We start from the raw sequence: 23,144 nt of genomic DNA, 5'->3' as shown, positions 1-23,144 counted from the left end.
TTGTGCTTTTCACATAAGAGAAAAAAAATCTATAGGTTTGCCTCTACCTAAAAGGTAACAATGCTTTTTTTCTTAACTAACTTTTTCTAAAGCAAAAGGCAAAATTTCTTACGGCAGTATTTGGCAAAACTAATACAATTATGTAAAGTTTAAAAATAAAATAAAGTTTAAAAAATAAAATAAAATAAAAAAATAAATCGTATTTTCTTGTATTGAAATAGAACATACTTGAATATACTTTTTTCTTTCCATTTCCAACTTTTTTTTTTAAATGACACTCTGAAGGAAAGTCTATTAGTAAATGAAATTTCACTGACAATTTATTTCAGCTTTTAATATATTTTCTACTAAAAATCAAGCTATCAAGACAGGAAAAATTACTGGTTTTGTTATGACAAAACAAGTGAGAATTTTTAATTCACAGAGGATGAAAACACAAGACACTGATCTCATTGTACATACAATATTACAATAAGCTGCTTAGCCATGGACTATTAAAACATTTAAGACTCCACATACACACGTGTACTTTGAAACAAGAAACACAGGACAATTTTATTCTTTGATATGCTGTAACTACCAAGAGAAAGAACATCACTGATTTGCATCTAACTGTCTTCCTGGCATACAATCACTACACAGGCCAGGCCCAGGGCATACTGCATACGGTCAGGGACATCTTTAGGCAAATCTAAACATTCTTATCTGGGGGGTTTTTCTCCCTGCCCAAGACAATCTGCTTTCCCACTGCTGTCAAATAGCTTAGTTTGTTATCAAGTTAATAAGATCACAACCACAAACAATACTTTTACCACAAAACTCAGGCGAGGGGTTTTAGACAGGTCATACAAAAAATATTTGTTCCCAAGAAAACAAATCTGTAAATTGTAAATGTGATCCTAAGAAAAAGAGTCTTGGTTACAAATCATTCACTTTCAAATACTGATGAAGAAACAGAGGGCAGGGGCGGGGCGGGTGGAGAGGGCACTAGTGTGGTGGGGAGCAGGAAAGGCATGAAATGAGGGAGACGTATTTGCCACAGGAAATACCGGATTCACTGGATTTTTTTTAAAATGAGGTACTATAAAAAGTGTGCCAGTAAATGCAAAAACAAAACAAAATTAAAAACCAAAATGCACATTTCCAATGGAAAAAATCTCTAAACCTCCTATAGTTTTCTTTATTCGGATTAGACATTTCATTTACAGCAGTTAATCTAGAAAAATACATTTTAAAAAAATCTTCAGCAGACCATGCTCTCTGTAACAAAACCTTCCGAACCCTGTTTTATTATACAAACCGATCGATCTACATTAGTAATGTAAAAAGAAATTCTCAGATTTACCAATGTCATTTTCGATCTGACCTCTATCTAATTTACATATGGGTTTCCACTATTCATACTGCAGAGTTAGAATTCTGTAATAAATTTTTTTCTAATGTATTCTGTACATATTAAATAATCTAAAAGATTCCTCTTGTAGTGCATTTACCATTTAGCAAGTCTATTCAGCATTTTTCCAGTACCATTTGCATTACAGTGATTTGCTGTAAATGTAATTAAAATCTAAAAGTGCACACAGTTAACTTCCTCAAATAACGGCCTGTTTCTGGAGGAAACCTAATATTCACAGAGAAGAATGATCAGTATCGTGATTAGAAACAAGGGGTTAGAATGCACTCTGAGACTATACAACACAATTATATACATGAGCTAAAGGACAGTCTTCAGCCTGAACTTACATCAAAGAAAGTTGGCTTCTCCACAGGGTCATACCAAGCACTCAATATGGCACTAGAGAGAATTAGGATTGTTAGCTACAAGTCAGTGTAGTATAGACAGCCCCAAAAATACCCTGAACTGGCTTATGCTAAATTCAACTCTAGTATATCACAGTGTTTTAAGTACTATTAGTGTGCTGCTGTGTTACACAGTGAAGACAGCCAGCCTTCATCAAGGGATGCTGTCTGGGTTGTAATGAGTCCTAGCACTCAGACTGCCACTGCATGCAGAAACCCTGGAAAGAAATACACAGGTTTCGAAGCAGACGTACTTCACTTTGTTTTAAATGCCCAGGAGCGTTTTCAAAATAACTGATTGTAAGCGTTGTTCTATCAAGTAATGAACCTATCAAATCATGAGAAGAAATTCTACATTTTCCAGTTTAAGGAGAAAAAAATGTATTCTTACCAAATTATCCAGTGTATATGACTGGTTAGAATCGCAAGTTTTGATTTTTTTTTTTTAACTGAAATTCAGAGTGTGAAATGCAAACATTTAGGATAAAATTAATTCAAAGGTACACACAGGTTTATCAACTTGCAACAAAGCAGCAAATATGAGGGCCTAACACACATCTGGACTCTTCCGTTCCCTTCTGATCCCTCAGAAAAGTGCAAAATCAAAGAGTCACTGCTTGGTCCAAACATAAGATACGTCAGGTACAAGGATCTGGAATCTGATGAAATCCAGCTTCTATTCCACAGGTTGTCTTCAGTAAGTGTCAGCGTCCAAAGATGGAATTTATCTCGAGAAGAATTAATTCTACGATCTGATTCTGGTAGACAGTATGGACCGCTATGTTACCAGTCTCCTTCTCTGGCTTGAGCAGAGTGGGACCAAAAACAATCGCTATGCTCTGATAGGTCATTCGGTTTTTTTCTCCATTTTCTATAACTCTAAGAGGAAAATAAAATTGTTAAAAGAGAAAATTTAAAAATTGGGGAAATTCTTCAGTGTTATAAACAGTTTGCATTCAGCAAAGAGAAATAATGCTCGTTTCCCTAAGGTACATATAAACTATTTAACCAAACAGAATTCACTCTGAATAATATGGAAAATTTTCTTTTGGATAAACTTAGGTGACAGGTATAATTGAACACCTGCTATAATTCAGATAACAATGATTCCCCCACTGAAGTGACAGGGAAATCTCATTAGAGCACAGAGAATAAACTTTGAAATTTACTCATTTTTGCTATTAAAAAAAAAAAATCTCATGCTGTGATCACTTATTTTAGAAAACTGGTCTTCTTCCTATCCGAAGTTTTAAAGTAACTATATGGTAATTTAGACCTAATTACCCCGACTTTAAGGTAACTGAATATTCCTCTCTTAATAACCAATCTCATCTCCATAATAATTAACTTAAGCAACTATGTCTGAACACTTACTACATGCTAGACATTATATATTAATAAAAGTTTCACATATAAAATTAACTTTAATGTATTCTTTATACCAAACCATGTTACCTACAAGGAACTGGGGCTCAGAGACGTTATCTTTCTTATGTTACAAAGACAGCAGAGCAGCACAGCTGGGCTCTGAACCTGGGTCTGGTCGCCTGGCCCCGGGGGTCCCACACCACATAGCATGTCTGTGCACTTCTCTGACCTTCTTTTTCCCCAATTACTCCTTCTCTCCCGCCGTGAAACTCTTACCTTTTGAGATGTCTGAACAGAATCTGCATTGTGTCCTGATTTGGCTTTGGCAACTGTTTGATCAGGTCCTTCACAGCAGAGACACGCTGTCGTGGCTCTTGTTCTGAAAAAAAAAAAAAAAAAAGAGTGGAGAGTCTGCATGAAACTGAAAGCCGTGACAGGGTGTTTTGGAACCTGGTATTTGGTGATACGCAGTGACACCTGGTGGTCACATTTAAAATTTCTGAGTGAAGCGATTCTTTGAAAAAAACTTGTTTCAAGTAAGATCAAAAGGAATTGCAGTAGCTTGATCCGTATGTACAGAGGGTTTTCAACATCTGGGGGGAAACTGAGTGCAACTACATACTTACTAATTGCATTAACAAAATCATTAAAATGATTAAATGTAAAGAGAGGTTCCGGTAATTCTCGAAAAAACATTTTGAGGGCTCCAGTGATGACATGAATATCTTCCCATTTACTATCCTTCAAGTCCAATTTCTCATCTGCAAAACAGAAGGAATAGGAAATTCTTGGAAATTATTTTAAACCAAATCTAACAGTATGAGTGATTCTTCTGTATGTAACAACAGGGAATATGACCTCACCGTGATTGACTGCAAATCTCAGCTTCTGGATCACTGCTAGGTTGCCACTAACTCTGTAAATCCCATCAACATCCAGTCCTAAGAGACAAATGACAATAATTCAAGACTGAAGTTCTTGTTGGTCTCATCTACAGATGCTTTCATGTCTTAGAATTCTTATTTATTAACATTTAGCCTAAAATAAAATTTCTCTTTTCCTCTCAATGGCTTTTTATAGCTACTTGGCAGGGAAAGAGGAGTGGAGATTCACTCTGAACTGTTTGGTAAACAGCAACAAATCTACTTTATCATGCAGACTGTGGATCCTCTCACAGAAATCATCTCAACCTTGAAATACTAACAATTTATGATAAACTTCAACAAACACTTGAGGATAAATCAAACAGTAAAGAAAGCTGGTAGATAAAATCAGCCTACCCATTTCTTCATATATCATTTGATAGTGTAAATGTACATATTAAGGCACCCTCTAAAAAATGTTTGTCAAATTACTGCTGTTGTTCAGTTGCTAAGTCGAGTCCAACTCTGTGACCCCATGGACTGCAACACACCAGCCTTCCCTGTCCTTCACTGTCTCCCAGAATTTGCCCAAATTCATGTCCATTGAGTCGGTGATGCTATCTAACCACCTCATCTTCTGCTGCCTTCCTCTTCTACTACTGCCCTCAACCTCTCCCACTACTGCCCTCAACCTCTCCCAGCAATTACGGTCTTTTCCAACAAGTAGCTCTTCGCATCAGGTGGCCAAAGTATTGGAGCCTCAACATTAGTCCTTCCAACGAATATTTAGGGTTGATTTCCTTTAGACTGGTTTGATCTCCTTGCAGCCCAAGGGACTCTCAAGAGTCAGTGTTTATAATAAACTTAATATAAAGTGAAAGTGTTACTCGCTCAGTCATGTCCTACTGTTTGTGAACCCCATAGATTGTAACCCACGAGGCTCTTCTGTTCATGGAATTCTCCAGGCAAGAATACTGGAGTGGCTAGCCATTCCCTTCTCCAGGGGATCTTCCTGACCCAGGAATCAAACCTGGGTCTCCTGCATTGCTGGCAGATTCTTTACCATCTGAGCCACCAGAGAAGCCCAATAGACTTAATACAAGCCAGCAACTAAAATGATGGTTCTAAAAGAAGAACTGATAATTTGAGATAGCTATTAATTTCTTTTATTTATTATGTAGAATAGAATCATTTGAAACTCACACAATGAAATCCCCCAAAGTTCAAATATTCAATAAATGATGATGCACATATTAACATTATCTAATGTGCTTATTATTCATTTAACTTCCAGTAAAGGCAAGGACCATGGCTTCTCTATTGTAGGGCTGATAAAGATCAGACAAGAGATCCGTAAGCAGCAGTAATTACATTTTATGCAAACATTTTCATTACACAAGAATTTTTTAATGACATACTGATGTAAGTTAATGTGACTGCAGTCAAGATACTGTTATTTTAAAAGCTAGTATGAATAACACTAATAAATAACATGCTAAAATTAACCAAAACAGAAATTAATTTAAGTCTTCTTTTACAAGAAATGATATAAAGAGGATTTGTCTATTTGGACACTTTATAGTTGACTTAGCAGTTTTGGAAGGTCATCTCATTTTTATTATAAACAGAAGAAACTTTCTCTTGGTAAGTAAACACCATCTCCAATACTGTCCAATCATTTCTTAAACACAGTTTCACAATCACCACTTTCATTTTAAGCAAATATCAACTCCAAATGGCTTCAAGGAATACCATATCCTTAATCAACCCTAAGTACTGAACATTCAACAGATGACTGCAAAGCTCTTAATTTGAAACAGTACAAAAGAGTAAGTTTTTCTTTTTTTTGCAAAACATGCTTTTCTTGACAATTTACAACTAAAAAGAACTTCTGGTTCCAACACTCAAAATCAAAAATCCTAGGGGTTTGAATGGCAAAACAGTGGGCTGGTGTGCTTAACATTTAAAAAAAAAATTTTTTTTTTCCTTACCATATTGCTCGACATGTTCAATGCATAATTTCACAAATTTTGGCACTGTGCTATTCTCTCTCTGACACAGATTAGAAAGATTGGCTCCAAATACCTGATCTGGAAGAGATTTTAAGAAATAACAGTTCACAAAGTGGCTAAACCACTGGGAGCTCAACAGGAGGCATCCTTGCAAAGGTGCACTTCACCACGACACATGCCCTTCTGATCTGTACTCTGCTGACTGCTTCCAACTGTATTTCACCACATGGTTTTCCTTCTTCATGAAGCTCCAGAACACCTTCCCTCACTCCTGCCTGGCTCCTCTGCTCGTTTTTGGTGGCCACACCTCGCGGCTTTCAGGATCTTAGTTCCCTGACCAAGGACTGAACCTGCACTTGGCAATTGAAAGCACAAAGTCCTAAGAACTGGACCATCAGGGAAGTCCCTGACTCCCTTCTTACTTTCTCATCCCGTGCAGAGGACAGGATCAATCTCCCCACCCCAGATGGAGCTTCTCATCACTCCTAGTCTCAGCTAATATGTCACCTCCTTAGACGAACCTTCTTTGGGACTTTGCTGGTGATCCAGTGGCTAAGACTCCATGCTTCCAACGCAGGGGGCCCAGGTTCAATCCCTGGCTGGGGAACTAGATCCCACATCCTGCAACTAAGACTTTCCATGCTGCAGCTAAGAGTTCACATGTTGCAACTGAAGATCCCGTGTGCCACAACAAAGTCCCAGAGCAGCCAAATAAATAAATACTGGGGGAAAAAAAAACCCCTCTGACTATGCTACCTAAGGTAACCCAACTCTAGTCACTCTATTTTATCACTGTGTTCAATTCTTCGTGGAACTCATCACTATTTTAAGTTACCTTGTCTGTATCTCATCTTTATAGACGTTTCTTTTTTTCCCCAGCAAATGCCTTGCTTATTTTAAACATGTTCATTGGACTGTAGTTGATTTACAAGGTTGTGTTAATTTCAGGTGTACAGCAAAATGATGCAGTTACACATACATATATTGACTCTTTTTTAGATTCTTTTCCCCTATAGGCCACTACAGAGCACTGGGTGGAGTTCCCCGTGCTGTACAGTAGGTTCTCTTTAGTTACCCATTTTACACATAGTAGTGTTTACTGAAACTTATTTCTATATTTTAGTTTACATGCTTTGCAAACAGATGTCCCAACAATAGTCTTTGTTAGAATCTTGACAAAAGACAGGCATAATATATATATTATGCTACCTTTTATTATATTTTTTACTGATGAACAAATGTCTTTTGAGTTATGTATTAGAAAATTCTACCTTTGAAATTAAACACACTTTTAAGAATTAAAGGTATACACAGCCCATGTAATTTTAAAGAATATTAAAAGATCTTATTAGTGAATTGTGACCCTTACACTTGCAAAAAATATAAAAATTAGTTAGGAAAAAGCACTTTATACTAATTTTGTAATTACCTTAAATGAGAATTGAAGGCAAACAATCAAGAATAAAATTGTTCATTATCTTTCTTCTTTTTTTTCTACTGTTAGTGACTATTCAATATTTCTTCTGATCTGTGTATCTCAAAACTAAAAATCTTAATTGTCTTCTGAAAGTTTGCCACCCAACCCATCACATCTGTGTAGTTCCTCTGGTGCGGGTTTCTAAAAACTGAATTTGGTATTTACGTCTGTTCAATGCTTTAAACTCACATGCATTTAAAAATCAATTTTAATTACTCACATGTATTGCAATCACTGAACTGATAATGAATAAGGAATGAAAACATTTTTACTGTTTCGAAATTACTCAGCTATAAATGTAAAACGTCTTATTTCTGATTCTGGCCAAAGTTCATTGCTATAAACATCACTTCTACCTACCTTTAATATAACCTTTTTCACGAACAGCTTGCAAAGTGGGGCGTCGTGTAAGAAACTTCTTCAAGTTTTTCTTGGTTTTTTTCTGTTCTGAAGAATCTATGCTAGATACTTTTGCGGCTTAAGACAGATAGATATTAAGCATTTCATAAGATAAACGCTTTTTTGATAAAAAATTTTCCACCTAGCATTCAAAGTATATTAATCTCATATATAAAAATCACAGTAAATCAATTATTCTAACTTTAATATGGTTTAAAGAGTAACTCTTGAAGAATTAAATTAACACAGACCCAATTTCAAAGTAATACACCACACAAAACATTCCATTTCTATCATTTATTAAATAATGAGTATATATTAGAATGGAAAACACTGGCCACAAACAGTGCTTTCTTTGGTACGTGTGCCAAGACATTTGTAAGTTATACTAAGTCGCTTCAGTCGTGTCCGACTCTGTGCAACCCCATAGATGGAAGACCACCAGATTCCTGCCCCGTCCCTGGGATTCTCCAGGCAATAACACTGGAATGGGTTGCCATTTCCTTTTCCATTCTAATATATACTCATTATTTAATAAATGATGCTATGTATAGTCTTAGACTATCCCCCAGTTTTAGAGCATAAAATGAAGAGCAAAAAGTAAAGAAACCATCCTATAAAACATAAACAAAACCTCCACCCTTCCTGATCCTTACTCAACTGGGAGCTGGGGGTTGTGTATGTATACATATATATTAAGATGTACTCATATGTACACACATATATGTATATACATATCCATCACCATTATTTGTGCCTCAAGCTGAACTCAGACTCATCATAAGTATCCCTACCCTGAGCTAAGGATGGGATCACCTGGAAAATGTTCTACATTTCTTGTAGTCCTGATTTCTTTTTTGATTACCATAACACAAATTTGAAAAGTAAACTTCTTGAAAATAACTATATGTGAAGAAAGTTGAGAGCACAAACAATATGTGAGGAAAGGATTAAAAGAATACAATTTTCATGTGTTTACACTGTTATACGGTGACAGTGTCAGTAATAGGCCTGAACAATTAGAATGTAAAAGAACAAAAGAACTGATTTTTCTACTCCTTCAGTTACTGTGAAGACCAAAAGTTCCGAGTTAAATGTGGATCTGTTCAAATAGATTTAACAAAGTTCAGAGTCATGGCTAATGGCCTGTTTAAACTATGTAATTTACAAGAGGCCTGCTTTAGAAAATGCAATCCCTGAAACTGCTGGCTCACTCTGGTCCTGTATGTATAATGTCGTCTGGAGGTTAAATTCATGCACCTACCTGCACAGACATCCATGAGTCAGAGGCGGCTGCCTGGTGTTCAGTTTGGAACTACAGTACATATCCCCTAACTTTTGACTTCTTAATGTGTAAGGATCTTAAACAGTAATTACAATTTTTCAGTTCATAAAATTCAGCTTCCTAGAGACCTCAACATAAGTGAATTCTGTTGTGTACATTTTTTTTTTTTCTCTTGAAAAGGTAATGCAATATATGCTGCCATTGGGGTGCATATGATTAGGGTGAAAAATTACAGTGAGTAAACGAAGATAGAGAACACGGAAACACTGAGGCTGCTACTACTGAACCTTACACTCTTGTAACAGTGGTGACTCCACTCAGCATTTACACTCTGAAGAGCTAAGAGAATAATGAGCTTACTCAAACCACTAGCAAAACTGGGAAAGAAAAACTTACAACGCAATTTCTTCGGCTCCTTCTGGTCCTTTTCTTTATCGTGCTTTTCTATTCCTGGTGAATCTGGTATCTCCTCTTCAATTGCTTCATCGGGTTCTACTGTCTGTTAGGTAGAGATTTTCCAAACACATATTACTTTTACGATTACTTTAGATGCAATTCTCAGAATGATCAGTGATCAACTCTTCCACATGACTTTAAGGAACGATTTAGTATACAGAATCCATGATTTAGATATTTGATAAATATTATAAAAAATACTTTTTCTCCCCCATTGATGGCATTAATTCTGAATTTCAATAAAGAAAAAAATTACTGATAATTCACAAGAATAATGGGTTTGTACTAATAGTGACACTATCTTGCCTCAAGTGACAGTAATAATCGTTTGATCAAGTGGCAGTGATAACTGTTAGAAGGTCAGGATGTACCTGCAGTGACAGATCAGGATGAGGCTACACTGTTGGTAACAGGACAGACAAAGCTTACCTGCAATGGCACCGTAACCGTTTCACAGCAACAGTCTTTTAAAGCTGCACTTTGTGTCAACAGTTCATCCTTACTCCCAGACCCTAGAACTCATTTAAGCCTAACTAAGTTTACTTCTACAAGTTAGAAAGCAGACTGAATTCTCAAAACTGAAAACACTGCTCTGCCTTTCATTCTGAGATCCTTATTCCACCAAGAATCCATTTCTGTGCACAGTGTAAGGAAAAGCTCCGGCTTCTCCTTGGGCCTCCAACTGACCAGCACGCACCCTGTCCCGGCACACTGAAAGGTATGTGGGTCTGTCTCCAGCTTCTTTATTCTGTTCCACGGGTCCGTGTACCTCTCCCATCAGGGCCTGACATATGAAACTGCATATGTACCTCTCCCATCAGGGCCTGACATATGAAACTGCAAGTCTTCTGCAAGGGTGTCTATCCTTAGTCCTTTGCATTTCTAAATGAATTTTAGAAAAAGCTTGTCAAGTTCTATCAGAAAACCCACTGGGATTCTGAAGGAGATCCAAATACCTCAAACCTAAAAATTTATAAATCATTTGGAAGAATATTATATCTTTATATAACTGAATCTTTTAATCCATGAACACAATATACTTCTCATTTAATTAAGATTTGGCAATGTCTCTCAATAAAGTTTTGTATTTTTTCCTGAAGAAGTTTTGCCCATCTCTTGCTTTCAGTATCTTTTGCTACTCTGCAAACAGTATACATTTAAAATTTTTATAATCAATAATATAGTCTTCCCTTTTCAGTTGGCTTATTCCCTGAACCTGGAGGCCTTAATTTAAAAAAACCACTTTCTCCACAAGGCCTCCCTTGATCCCTCCACTAGTGTTAGCCTCTACATAATCGGAGTCTTTATACGTTCGTTATATTAACTGTTCGGCTGGCTGTCTTCAGTAGTCTTCTGCCTTTGACTGTAAGCTCTACGCGTCTGGTTGCATGCTGCTACATCCCAGTGCATAAGACACTCACGCGTTTGGTAAATGAAGAGCAATATCCTTGCTTTCAAAGGATAGTGAATGGATTACTGTGACTAGAGCAGAAAGCCCATTCTGGGTAGAGGAAAAGGTACATCTGGATAGACAGACTGCGCTCAGGCTGTTGAACTTTAATACGAATCATAGGTTTCTGAGCAGGAGGGGATTATAAAAGTGACTTAGGAAGTTTATACTGTAGTGGCACTAAGAATGGATTGGTGTGGGATGGTGTAAGGTGAAATTAACGAAAACTGTTCGGGGCTTACTCTTAGTATAAAAATTTAAAGACCTGTCCATGGTTTCAGAAATAAATGACAAAGGACAAGGTTCAGAAATTTCATACAGTATTACAGACTGCAAAGGAATACTTCACATCTAGACTGGTGAATAATTTACTAGGAGAGTAAAAGTTGGAGGTGGAAGAGTTAAAAAAAAATTCAGATTTAATATCTGGGTGTTCTAAACTGGGTGAATCACAGAATTTGGGAGCATAAAAGGATACTTGGAGACAATCCAGTCCAATTTTTTTTTTTTAGTAGAAAAACTGAGACCCACAGAAAGAGAACACTTGCATATGATCACAAACCTGAATAATGAAGCATTACTAACAAAGTCTCTGAGAGACACCTCAATCTCTACTAAAGCCAGTGATTCCCCAACTTTCTTCTGTCTCCATTTAGCTTAAAATCATTATACTCCTAAGTATCCGCTTTCCTTTCACTTCTGTCACTGACGTATGATCCTTAATCAGGAGCCATGTCTCCATATGCTGAGGGGGTAGGAATACAGTCTAAGAAAGTGCAGCTTCAAGTTGTTCAATACTGCTCTTACTAACTCAGCTTCAGAATATAAATATGAAGTTCTTTTAGGTATAATACATATGAAAAGAAATTTACCAGGAACACAAGGGTACTGTAAGTAGAAAAGTTACTAGGAAAGAGAAAGTGCTAATGACCAGACGACTTCATTCATCTCACCATTTTGCTCAGTACCAGTTTCCACCAAACGGTATGATTTCCAGCACTTCCAGTTGATGACAAGATGACAATAGAGCATAGTGGCTGGCCCTGCCTCTGGAGCTAATTTCTTTTTGAACCAATGCCTCGTGTGACAGTTACATGAAATCTACTGGTGGCAAACATCCTATAAATGTGAATGTTAAATCACTCATCAGCCTCTCATGTGCTCATGGCTCAGTCACTCAGTAATGTCCAACTCTTTGCGACCCCACAAACTGTAGCCCATCAGGCTTCTCTGTTTACAGGATTTCATGCCAAGAACACTGGAGCGGGTTTGCCATGCCCTCCTCCAGGGGAGCTTCCTGACCCAGCAATCAAACCCGCATCTCTTATGTCTCCTGCACTGCAAACAGATTCTTTACCGTTGAGCCAATGGGGAAGCCCCATCAGGCCCTAGGAATTGCTAAATTGATCACTGTCAAATACGCATTTTTTAAAAGTATTTTTTCACACATAAATTGGAAACTAGATATACAATAAATAGCCAAAAAAAAAAGGAAGAAAGATTAAACAGCTCTAAGGTAAAAAAAAAAAACAACCCTAAGTCAAACACATACCTGATTACTGATGGTACTACTGAGAACTTTAAACCAATCGTTGATAACAGTGTCATTGTCAGACTGAATCAGCAATTCAGTTCCTTGACGGGTTTTCAGCTTTAAAGAAGGGAAAAAAAAAAATATATATATATATATATATGTGGTTAGTGCTTTCAATCAAGTAAATGGATTTAATTCAAAGTCTACTAAACCACCAGCAGAAGATGAGATGCCATATATTATATTAATGGTGATGCAAGGTTACAGATTCCACAGTGATGCCATTATCCTTTATTTTAGTATAAAATAATACCAGCTGAATTATTTTACAAAACATGACGTTTTTCTCACAATACATTCTCAAAAAAAGCTAATAATTTAGGATACCAAACTATCACGCAAACACCACAAAACTTGCTGAAATCTTATATACGTCATCATTAAAAGCAAATTCAAGTATCTAGGCTATGCATTTTAAATGAGAATTGAAATATGATTTGTAAAGAAATAAATCCTATGATAGTTTTACATAAACTAGAGAAATTTTTTCTCTCTGGTTAAAAAAGATAAATATAGACGGGAATATAGAAGGGTTGGACTTTCAATATTTCCTACTTAGTATGAAAATATAGTGACCTAGTACAAAGAGAGGGCACAGACAATAATTTTCACATCCCCTTTAGACAGAAACATTACTGAGCTATCAAACCATGAACTAACTAAAGTAAGGATACTATGTATGATTCTATATGAATGTGGTAACAAATTTACATATGACATCCTTGGTTCAACTGAAGAAGGATTTTGAGCTAGCCATAGAGAGCATTCCTTCTATTTTCTGGCTGGTGAATGTTTGATTTCCTTTTTTCCCAGAGGAATATATGGCAGTGCTTATCAAACAACATTCTGAGATATATTCCTCAAACAACTCCTATAATAATGTTTTAAAAGATACCCCTCAAAAAATAAACAAAGGATTCATTATGTGATGTTACTTTAGAAAATACTGGATTGAGGAGATCTGAACAAGACTCTATCCTTCCAGACTTCTTGGAGTTTTGTTCCTCCAGGGCGCACTGTGGTTTTCTAACAGAGGAATAAAATACACCGTATTTCCCCAATTTATTTGGCCATGGGACCCTCTTCATTCTGGAATGAAACAAGGCTACCTCAGGAAACAGTAATTTCCTTCCCTGAATTTCTTCTTAGAGAGCAGGCCAAGCAATCAATCAATAGTGAATATTCACTGCACGTAAGATACTCTGTTCTGTTAGAGGTTCTCACTTAAGAATAGCGTTAAAACATGTATACTACCATATGTGAAATAGATCACCAGTCTTCGATGCCTGAGACAGGGCACTCAGGGTGCACTGGGACAACCCTGAGGGATGGAATTGGGAGGGAGGTGGGAGGGGGGTTCAGGATGGGGGACACATGTACACCCATGCTGATTCATGTGACTGTATGGCAAAAACCACTACAATATTGTAAAGTAATTAGCCTTCAATTAAAATAAATAATTTAATTTTAAAAATGAATGAAATAAAAGTTTTTGATACATGCTAAAAAAAATTAAGCAAAAAATGCAGTCTCTGCTTGAAAATTTTTTCTTCTTTTTGGATAATCTAGTGGGGAAATATTTACAGAAGATGTTAACTCCAGCTACATGAAACAAGTGCTATTTTAAATGCATAAACTTGCAACATCTCTATTGTGAGTCTTGTAACAGAGGAAACATTTGACAAGCAGAGACTAGCAGCCCTTGGTACTGAAGGTAGACTCATCAGGAGTAAAAATCAACAGGACAGAAACACTTAGGTTCCACTTGGGAAACGTCAAGTCTTCCAATACCCCTGGACAACAGGAGGAAAGGCCTGAGACAGGAGGCTCTAAAGGAAGGCTATTTGCAAAGCTGGTCTGAACACCCCTCTGTTCTCCACACACGCAGTGTGACCGCGGCTCCTCCACCAGCAGGGGGACCCTGAATTTTTGGCCAGCCACCTGGCTTGCTTTAAGACGCAGAACACACTGGTGTTTGACTCTTCATCCAGATCTCAAGAAGCCCTGGGGCTCCCACTCTGGCCCTTTGGGAAACCTGAATGCAAAGAAGCCTGGAGTCACTCCACTGAACAAAGAGAGAGCCAGTGAGAAGGAGCCCAGCCAGCAGCAAGCACTGAGCCTGGAGAGGGCAACTAGACTGTTCAGCCCCATTCAAGCTGCTGGACGACTGAAGCCTGGTGACTGGACCTGGGTGAGGTCAGAGCCACCATTCAGCTCTAAGCATCAGAACCACCACTCCGCTCTGGGCAGGCCAAACTGAGCAAACGACGTGAGTCTTTTCTTGGGCTACTGAGTTTGGGGTGGTCTCTTAGGCAGTATGTGTTACTGTGGGGAGCTTTTTATGACACTGGGAAGGCTTTAACTTACTTTTTAATATTTGATCTTGTGGATAAAGGGAACCACACCTTTTATTGATGCTGGGGAAATTCAAGACTTGGAACAAAGGCTTATAATATAAAGTCTGAGATCTAATCACTTACGCAAATGAAGTTAGATCTTTACACCAGCTTTTTTGACTTAAAAGTTAAGTCAAATACAAACTGACTTAATGACTAACTCTGCCTTAACTTGTCACACTGAAAGACAATTTCCCCAATAATTCAGAACATAAAATTACTATGGTTAAGAATGAGGATTATACTTTGACAATAATTTATTACCTCAAATACATTCTTTTTGCTGGATTTATCCTTTGAAGCCATCTCGATGGTCGCTCCCTTAAGGTCCACTGTGAACTCCGGTTTGGACTGATTACTCCCAAACTTGGTTTTGGAAAAAAGGAAAAACCTTTGTTATATTTATGTACATACATGTATCCAAGAAGAATTAAGACCAATTTTGTATTATTAACAATAAACAAAACAGGGGGTTACCTCAAATTCTTCTCTCATTATATCATAAAATAACAATTCCTACTTGAAATTGAAAAATGTTTGTAAGACATGATTACATACAGTTCATTGAAAAGGAAACAAAATGGCTCAACCTCCATCATTATAAGAAAAATACAAAGTAAAGCCACGCTAAAATCTTTTTTCACCCATTAGTATAAAAACAACAACAAAAAGTTTGATGGAAAATGACATTGGTGAGGCTAGAGAGTAATAGGCCCTCATTTGCAAGTGGGCTATAAACCAGAATTCCTGGAGAGGAAAAATTGCTAATACTATATTTTCAAATTTATAAACACGTGTATACTGTGACTGAGCAATTCTGTTTTACTGAATTTATTCTAAACTATCCATAATTATGTAAAATGACGTGTTCAAAAGGTCATATTCTTATATACATATAAATAACATCTGGCAGATAACCAAGTTCTTTTCCACCAAATAAACATTCTCTAAACTGGATTCTGTACTTTCAAAGGTTATTTCCTTATTGACTCTTTATGTTGTCAACAACTAACAATAACTTGTAAAAACAAAATCCTGAGCCCCATGTTCTTTTATTCAGCCTTTACTGGAAATAAAAGCTGGAGTCAGATGCTCTAAAGCCTCAGCAATTGAAAGAGGAACGGTGAACTGATCAGGAAGACAGTGAACATGGGTGGTTTGAGAAGAAGCAGCACTTAGTTGGCTATTATATTTTGTTAACCAAATAAGGAAAAGGTTAGTAAGCAGCAGAAAAATGTATGTTAAATATAGACCTACTCTATATATTGCCATCATTAACTTAAATTTCTGTTTCATCTATTAACTGAGAATAGAAAATAGCATTCCTATGTTACTGTAGGATTTGGGGGTTTAAAAAATCCTTACAGGCTGATGAATTGTAATCTTCAAGTTCATAAAGATTTTTTATAGAAAATCTCACTTGCTAAAATATTTTCAAATTCTATGTGTCATCGAAAACGAATCTTACCCACCAACCTTGTGATAACTTATTCACTATTCACAACGTCAATGACAACATTTGTAATTTCACTTTTCATAAATGCTTCAACTTCATCTGTTCCCTTTTACTACATCTTTTCAGCTGGTTTTAAATACTATAGCTGACATAACTAAAAAAAACTCAAGGTATTATATGGGATTTATTAGTGGAATCAAAACAAAATTCAGACTATTTCATGGAACTAGTGAACAATTAAAAAATCACAAAACAAATTTTAACAATTCTACAGAGCCTCTGCCTTCTTTATACCTTTTGTCATTCAAAAAACATTAAAATTAATTCACATTGTAATTTAAAAATCACTGTAATTAAATCACAAAGCTATGATGGGCACAGATAACTTTCTGAGCAAATCTGATGTATTTCAAAAGTTATAAAACTTAAATGGATACATTTAACAAAACGATAAATACAGTTTAACTTGTCATCATGACATGGTTGGTAGATAGTTATAAGCTAAGATATAAATAACCAACCGAATAAGTTACAGTAACCAAATACAATGACATGACAAGGAAAGCTATAAAAATACTCTACTGTGGTCGGCAAAATTTCATGTTTGCTATCCATTATTTCTCAAAATCCAGTACTGCTTTTCTCCACTGTAATCATCGCCCCAATGCATTCATGGAAAAGAAAACAGAACTACTGTGGCAAGGGACATGCAACAAGAACACATACAGTGACAGCGGAAACAGGATCAGATTTTACATATGTGACAGCAGGCCGGCGGCGGACAGAGATTTTCCAGGAAGAAAGCAGCGAGAACAGGAGCTCAGAGACTGAGCCCTGCTGGCAGAATGACTTGATGGGAAAAGGGAAGAAAATGACGATGTCATTACAGTGCACAATGGCAAAATGACATACAAGAGAAAACCATAATGGAACCAGGCAAGACAAAAATACAACTGCAAGCAGACACAACACAGGCAAAGCTACATCTCCAAAATATTTTGCAAAAGCCCTAGAATTTACCTCAGAGTATTTTCTGACTTTGTTATTCTATCAATTCACGCTTATCTTTAAGATGAATGCTTTTTACAACTTACTTTGAACAGACCTGTCCTCCCTTATATTCACAAGGGAAGACTTGGGGGGTAATAAAGAGGAGTCATACAGCCCCTCCTCACAAAGCCTTGAGCCGCCTCCCTGTGGCTGGCGGGGCCACGTACTCTGGTTCCTGTCTAAGATCTCTCTGAGGAGAGGCCCTGCCGTCCAGCTCGCCTTCCCCTTACTCAGGGACTGTGGCTCTCCACCAGAGGCAAGGCTGTCACCCAGAGGATACCTGGAGAGGTCTGGAGACGAGCTGGAGGTGGGGGTGTTGCCATGACCCGCTGAACAAATAAGGTGAAAGGAGTAAGAAAAAGGCAAGTATAATTTAAGTTACTGATCTAACAACCCAGGGGACAACTAATACTTTCCAGGAAACAAGTGACGTCTACCCATCCCAAAGGAGAAGGAGAGGCTGGCTGGATTCTGGATGATGCGGCACTGGTGTCATATTATCTTACAGGCAGCATGTGCACATTTCATTTGCTCCATCTTAACTACCCATGAAATCAAAAATAAATATAAAGTGTGAATGGTTTTCTAAAAACAGAGGTTCAAATAGTATGGATGGTTTGGCTCAGCATCCCATCAATGAATATATGCCCAGGAGTGAGTGTAAGATCTGAACTGGCTATTTCTTCCAGGGGATATCAGTAGAGGTTTTTGCACTTAGTGTGAAACTAATCTGTAAAGAATCATACGTCTCCAACACGGTCCTGGAACAAACCATCTGAGCCCAACTGAAGGAAACGTAATGTCTTCCAACAGCAAAGGGAAAAACTGACTCTGCCAGAGACTGACTCCTGACAGCATCTTCCTAAGTTACACTCAAAGGAAATTTTCACTGGAGGTGATTCTTGTCTTTTTGGCTGACATGCCAGCCTCAGGTAAGACGTGATTTCACTATATAAACAGGACACATTTTAGTTGTGATAGATCTAGCTGGTGAGTGAGTAGAGAAACAAAGCTAGGAGTCTTTCAAATCCTTTGTGAACAATCCTAATTACAGAGTTAATTAAAAAGCATCTTGCATATTTCATCAATTTTTAATATTTATGAGTGCTACATACACCAAAATATATTACATATACTTACACATTTTTTAATTTGAATAATCTTATTTGCTTTTACTTAGGCCACTTAAATTAGTTTCAATTCCCTTATTATGTGTTACATATGGGAAGAAAAAGCAAGGTGGTTTGAGATTTTTTAGTTAGCCATACAATAAAAATTAAGAATTGACTGCATAATCAAGCATTTTATCATATCCCACATCTGTTTAGTTTTTAAGACTATAAAACACAGTGTGACTGTTTTATCAAATTATATCAATCTGAAATGATTATCATAATGTATTACTGACAATATATTAATAAAATTTCATTTAAAGGCAAAAACTCAAATAGTGAATCTCTAAAGTTAAAACGCTATTAAGAATTTCACAACTTCAAAATTGGTGAGCTCAGTGAATTTTAAACTATGTTTCTGCTATTATCACATGGTAATGCAGTAACCCAACTTGAGATGATGAACAGAATATGCCCTACGCCCTCTGCTGGCATTAGTTTTAATTATGAGTTCTGATTTATGTAAAGTCTTCAAGAGATCTTAAAATGCAACCATCAGTCTATATTAATGGTTCTGTGCTGGGCTATTCACTTAACATCCCCTAATTAGAAAAAAAAATTCATTTTCTTTAAGTCACAGTGGTGCCAGTGGTAAAGAACCTGCCTGCCAATGCAGGAGACATGAGACATGGGTTTGATCCCTGTGTGGGGAAGATCCCTTGGAAAAGGAAACGGCTACCCACTCCAGTATTCTCACCTAGAAAATCCCATGGACAGAGGAGTTTGGTGGGCTATAGTCCATAGGGTTGCAAAGAATTGGATACGACTGAAGCAAATTAGCAGCACGGACATATTTGCCTATCTCAATGATGCCTCACTTACCACAGTGATCTATGTACTTGTTTTATCTGTATACACTACAACTTGGCAATCTTTAGGGATTCGTAATTATCAAATAAATGATCATTATCCAACTTTCTTCAGGAACTTTTTTATTACTTTAATCTCTAATTGCTTCTCCATTGCTTTCATTCACTTCCTTCACTCAATTTCAAATAAAAGTTGAGCCACAAGTAGGAAGAATAAATAAATGCATCGTCTTCTAGAAATGCATTAATATAACAAAAAAGTACCATACGCTTCCCCTCAGGTGACAAAGGAAAAATAATTATCAATTTACTTTAAGACAAGTCAAATAAAAATTTCAATCTTCTAATGTGGATAAGCGTATTACAGGTCAGTTTCACTGTACTGTCAGACCAGAGAGCAAATCAAAGCATCAGAGAAGCAAAACAGAAGAAATATTCCAGAAAGTTCCTATCTGCACTCAACCCAACAGTTTTGGAGGTTACTACATCATGGTATTTGAGGACTAGCATGCTCTGAACAATGTTACATAACTGTAAAGGTATGTGACTAAGATTTGCTTTGATTTTACAAATGGATTTCTCTTTTATCAAAGATAAGGCCAACAGGTCCTAGTCATTTTAAAGCAACTCAGTAATTTTAAGAAATATTCATTAAGGTAGGATATAAAGCAGACAAAAGACATTAGCTTAATTTCATTTTTAAATCTTTTTGGAAATACCCAGAGCATGGACTCTGGAGCCAAAATGGTACCCAGATCTGTCACTTACGTAGCTCTAAGACTTTGAGCGAGTCACTGAACTGTTTCACATCTCATTTTCTCATCTCCAACAGCAGGAGAGGGGATGACAAACAGTATTCCCCCAGAGTTAAGAGAGTAACACAGATATATATATACACACACATACACACACACACAACACATACACACACACACCATCTTCTATACTTAGAACAGTATCTCATACATTTTCAGGATTCAAAAAATGTTAACCTATTATGATATGTCACAAATTATAATTTTTGGTATTTGTATTATAAATAACAGAGAATTAACAGTAGTAAACACTCAAATATACAAACAGCTTCAAAGTCCCACAAGTAATAGTGACATTTTATTTTCTTCTGAAAGCGGGCTGGTATCATATATAGACACAGAAACCTGACTAGTATCCAAGGGTCAGGTTACAAATCAAGGTGGGGCTTGCTACATGACAGCTTATTCTCTAACTAAATACCTGAAAGAGCAAAATTTTAACAATAGGAGTCAACTTTTCTAAATGGCCCTTTTCTGAGTCAAAATGCATCTTTAACTAAGAAAGCCTCATTTATTTGCACATGAGGGGTAGTTAGAAGGACTCTGGACTACCTTATGAAATTCAAGTGCAATACTGTCCACATAATTTAAATGTGTAAAGCCTCCAAAGAAGAGAAATACTTACCCAACTTGTGCTACTTCCTTGGGTTTTAGTGAAGAGTAAAGATGAACCCTGCAAAACGGCCCAAGAAGACAACCAGTTCTTTCTGTAATGAAAAGATGGCCAGTGAGAACTCCATACCCTGTTTTTCCAACCAAACTTAAAAAATTAAAATCGACTTCACCAATATCAATGTGGTCCATGATTTATACTCATTACTGACATTCTTACTGTTTTTATTGGGGATATAATTCAAATGGAAACTACAATCATTTTATATCCCCAAAGCAAATGAAGTAAATTAGAGATACAGATTATCAGAATAACTACCCATCTAATCATGTTCACATGGGAGTAATCTGGCAAACACATCTGTGACCAAGGACACCAATTCCAAATCATATGAATGGATAGCAACATTTGGCAAGAATTCTTATTCACAATCAAAAAGCAGACAAACAGGATTATCTTACCTAATTCACTGTAGATTGTTTTATATGTCTTAGCTATTGTCCTTCCCCTAATGAGGCTGCACTAGGTAAGGACTAGACAGCAGGTACATTCTAAATTCCATGCTGAATGATCATCACTAAGGTTGCTAAAGTGAGGCATTCAAAAACTTTTCTAAATTACAGAATCAACACACATACTCTATCAAAATGCTGAGCACAGAAATGTATAAAGGAAAGGCCTCGTTTCTTCTCTTTCAATCCCTACTCTAGAGGTAAAAATGTTTACCTTTTAGGCGATTTACTTGCTGGCAGGCTAAAATGAACATAAAATATATCTTCCATAGGAATTTAAGGCTTGCCTTACAGCCAAACATACGGCATGTTTTGTGAAAACTTTACAGACATTCCTAAGAAGGTTTATTCTCCATTTGCAGAATGTAGAATTTAGTATCTATCAATTAGACCTACTTTATTATTTTACAACTTTTTACATCTACTTGCCTTGAAAAGTAAAATAAAGTTTACTCCTACGGGGGTCTCTATTTTTCCTTTTATTTCCTGTTTTGCTAATAGTCATTATGCTACCTACTTGGACTATTTCTAACGATTAGGTTTTCACTGTGAGTTGATCCATAGGGCTTTATCATTTTAAAGATGTGAGTGATTCCCCTTAGTTGAAACTAGCTACTTTCTCTATGGAAATGGATATTCTCATATTCTTTTGATATGCCTTTGTGTTTAATTTTTCTAAATCATTTTTTAGAGGTCTCTTTTAAGACTGAGCCGGATTTTGCTTTGTGCTTCACTCTGAGCACGTTTTTCTTTCAACGAGCAACATATTTTGGAAGGATTTTCATTTCTAAATTTATTTTATACTCAATCTTATATTTATTTAGATAGTATCTACTCAGTTCAGTTCAGTCGCTCAGTCGTGTCCAACTCTTTGTGACCCCATGAATCGCAGCACACCAGGCCTCCCTGTCCATCACCAACTTCCAGAGTTCACTCAGACTCACGTCCATCGAGTCAGGGATGCCATCCAGCCATCTCATCTTCTGTCGTCCCCTTCTCCTCCTGCCCCCAATCCATCCCAGCATCAGAGTCTTTTCCAATGAGTCAACTCTTTGCATGAGGTGGCCAAAGTACTGGAGTTTCAGCCTCAGCATCATTCCTTCCAAAGAACACCCAGGACCGATCTCCTTTAGAATGGATTGGTTGGATCTCCTTGCAGTCCAAGGGACTCTCAAGAGCCTTCTCCAACACCAAAGGTCAAAAGCATCAATTCTTCGGCGCTCAGCTTTCTTCACAGTCCAACTCTGACATCCATACATGACCACTGAAAAAACCATAGCCTTGACTACACAGACCTTTGTTGGCAAAGTAACGTCTCTGCTTTTCAATATGCTGTCTAGGTTGGTCATAACTTTTCTTCCAAGGAGTAAGCGTCTTTTAATTTCATGGCTGCAGTCATCATCTGCAGTGATCTTGGAGCCCCAAAAAATAAAGTCTGACAGTGTTTCCACTGTTTTCCCATCTATTTCCCGTGAAGTGATGGGACCAGATGCCATGATCTTCGTTTTCTGAATGCTGAGTTTTAAGCCAACTTTTTCACTCTCCTCTTTCACCTTCATCAAGAGGCTTTTTATAGTTCCTCTTCACTTTCTGCCATAAGGGTGGTGTCATCTGCAT

The 23,144-nt window shown here is 37.0% G+C and overlaps 1 protein-coding gene across 7 annotated transcripts in view; it reads right to left on the bottom strand.

Moving 5' to 3' along the window:
- Nucleotides 1-298: 298 nt before the first annotated feature.
- ARHGAP12 (Rho GTPase activating protein 12) overlaps nucleotides 299-23,144 on the bottom strand; it is a 117,675-nt gene continuing 94,829 nt past the window's right edge. For all 7 annotated transcript variants that reach the window (XM_010860003.1, XM_010860006.1, XM_010860007.1 and 4 more), the window contains 10 exons: nucleotides 21,028-21,109; nucleotides 15,365-15,466; nucleotides 12,663-12,761; nucleotides 9,601-9,703; nucleotides 7,881-7,997; nucleotides 6,023-6,121; nucleotides 4,032-4,109; nucleotides 3,795-3,929; nucleotides 3,445-3,547; nucleotides 299-2,679 (listed from right to left, as the gene is read on the bottom strand). In XM_010860003.1, coding sequence (XP_010858305.1) covers nucleotides 2,505-2,679; nucleotides 3,445-3,547; nucleotides 3,795-3,929; nucleotides 4,032-4,109; nucleotides 6,023-6,121; nucleotides 7,881-7,997; nucleotides 9,601-9,703; nucleotides 12,663-12,761; nucleotides 15,365-15,466; nucleotides 21,028-21,109 — 1,093 coding nt within the window. In that variant the 3' untranslated portion in view covers nucleotides 299-2,504. The remainder of the gene's footprint in view (nucleotides 2,680-3,444; nucleotides 3,548-3,794; nucleotides 3,930-4,031; nucleotides 4,110-6,022; nucleotides 6,122-7,880; nucleotides 7,998-9,600; nucleotides 9,704-12,662; nucleotides 12,762-15,364; nucleotides 15,467-21,027; nucleotides 21,110-23,144) is intronic.

The sequence above is a fragment of the Bison bison genome, unplaced genomic scaffold (assembly GCF_000754665.1).
Source record: "Bison bison bison isolate TAMUID 2011002044 unplaced genomic scaffold, Bison_UMD1.0 scf7180017864461, whole genome shotgun sequence".
Lineage (NCBI taxonomy): Eukaryota > Metazoa > Chordata > Mammalia > Artiodactyla > Bovidae > Bison > Bison bison.
This window is presented reverse-complemented; position numbering and strand designations above follow the sequence as displayed.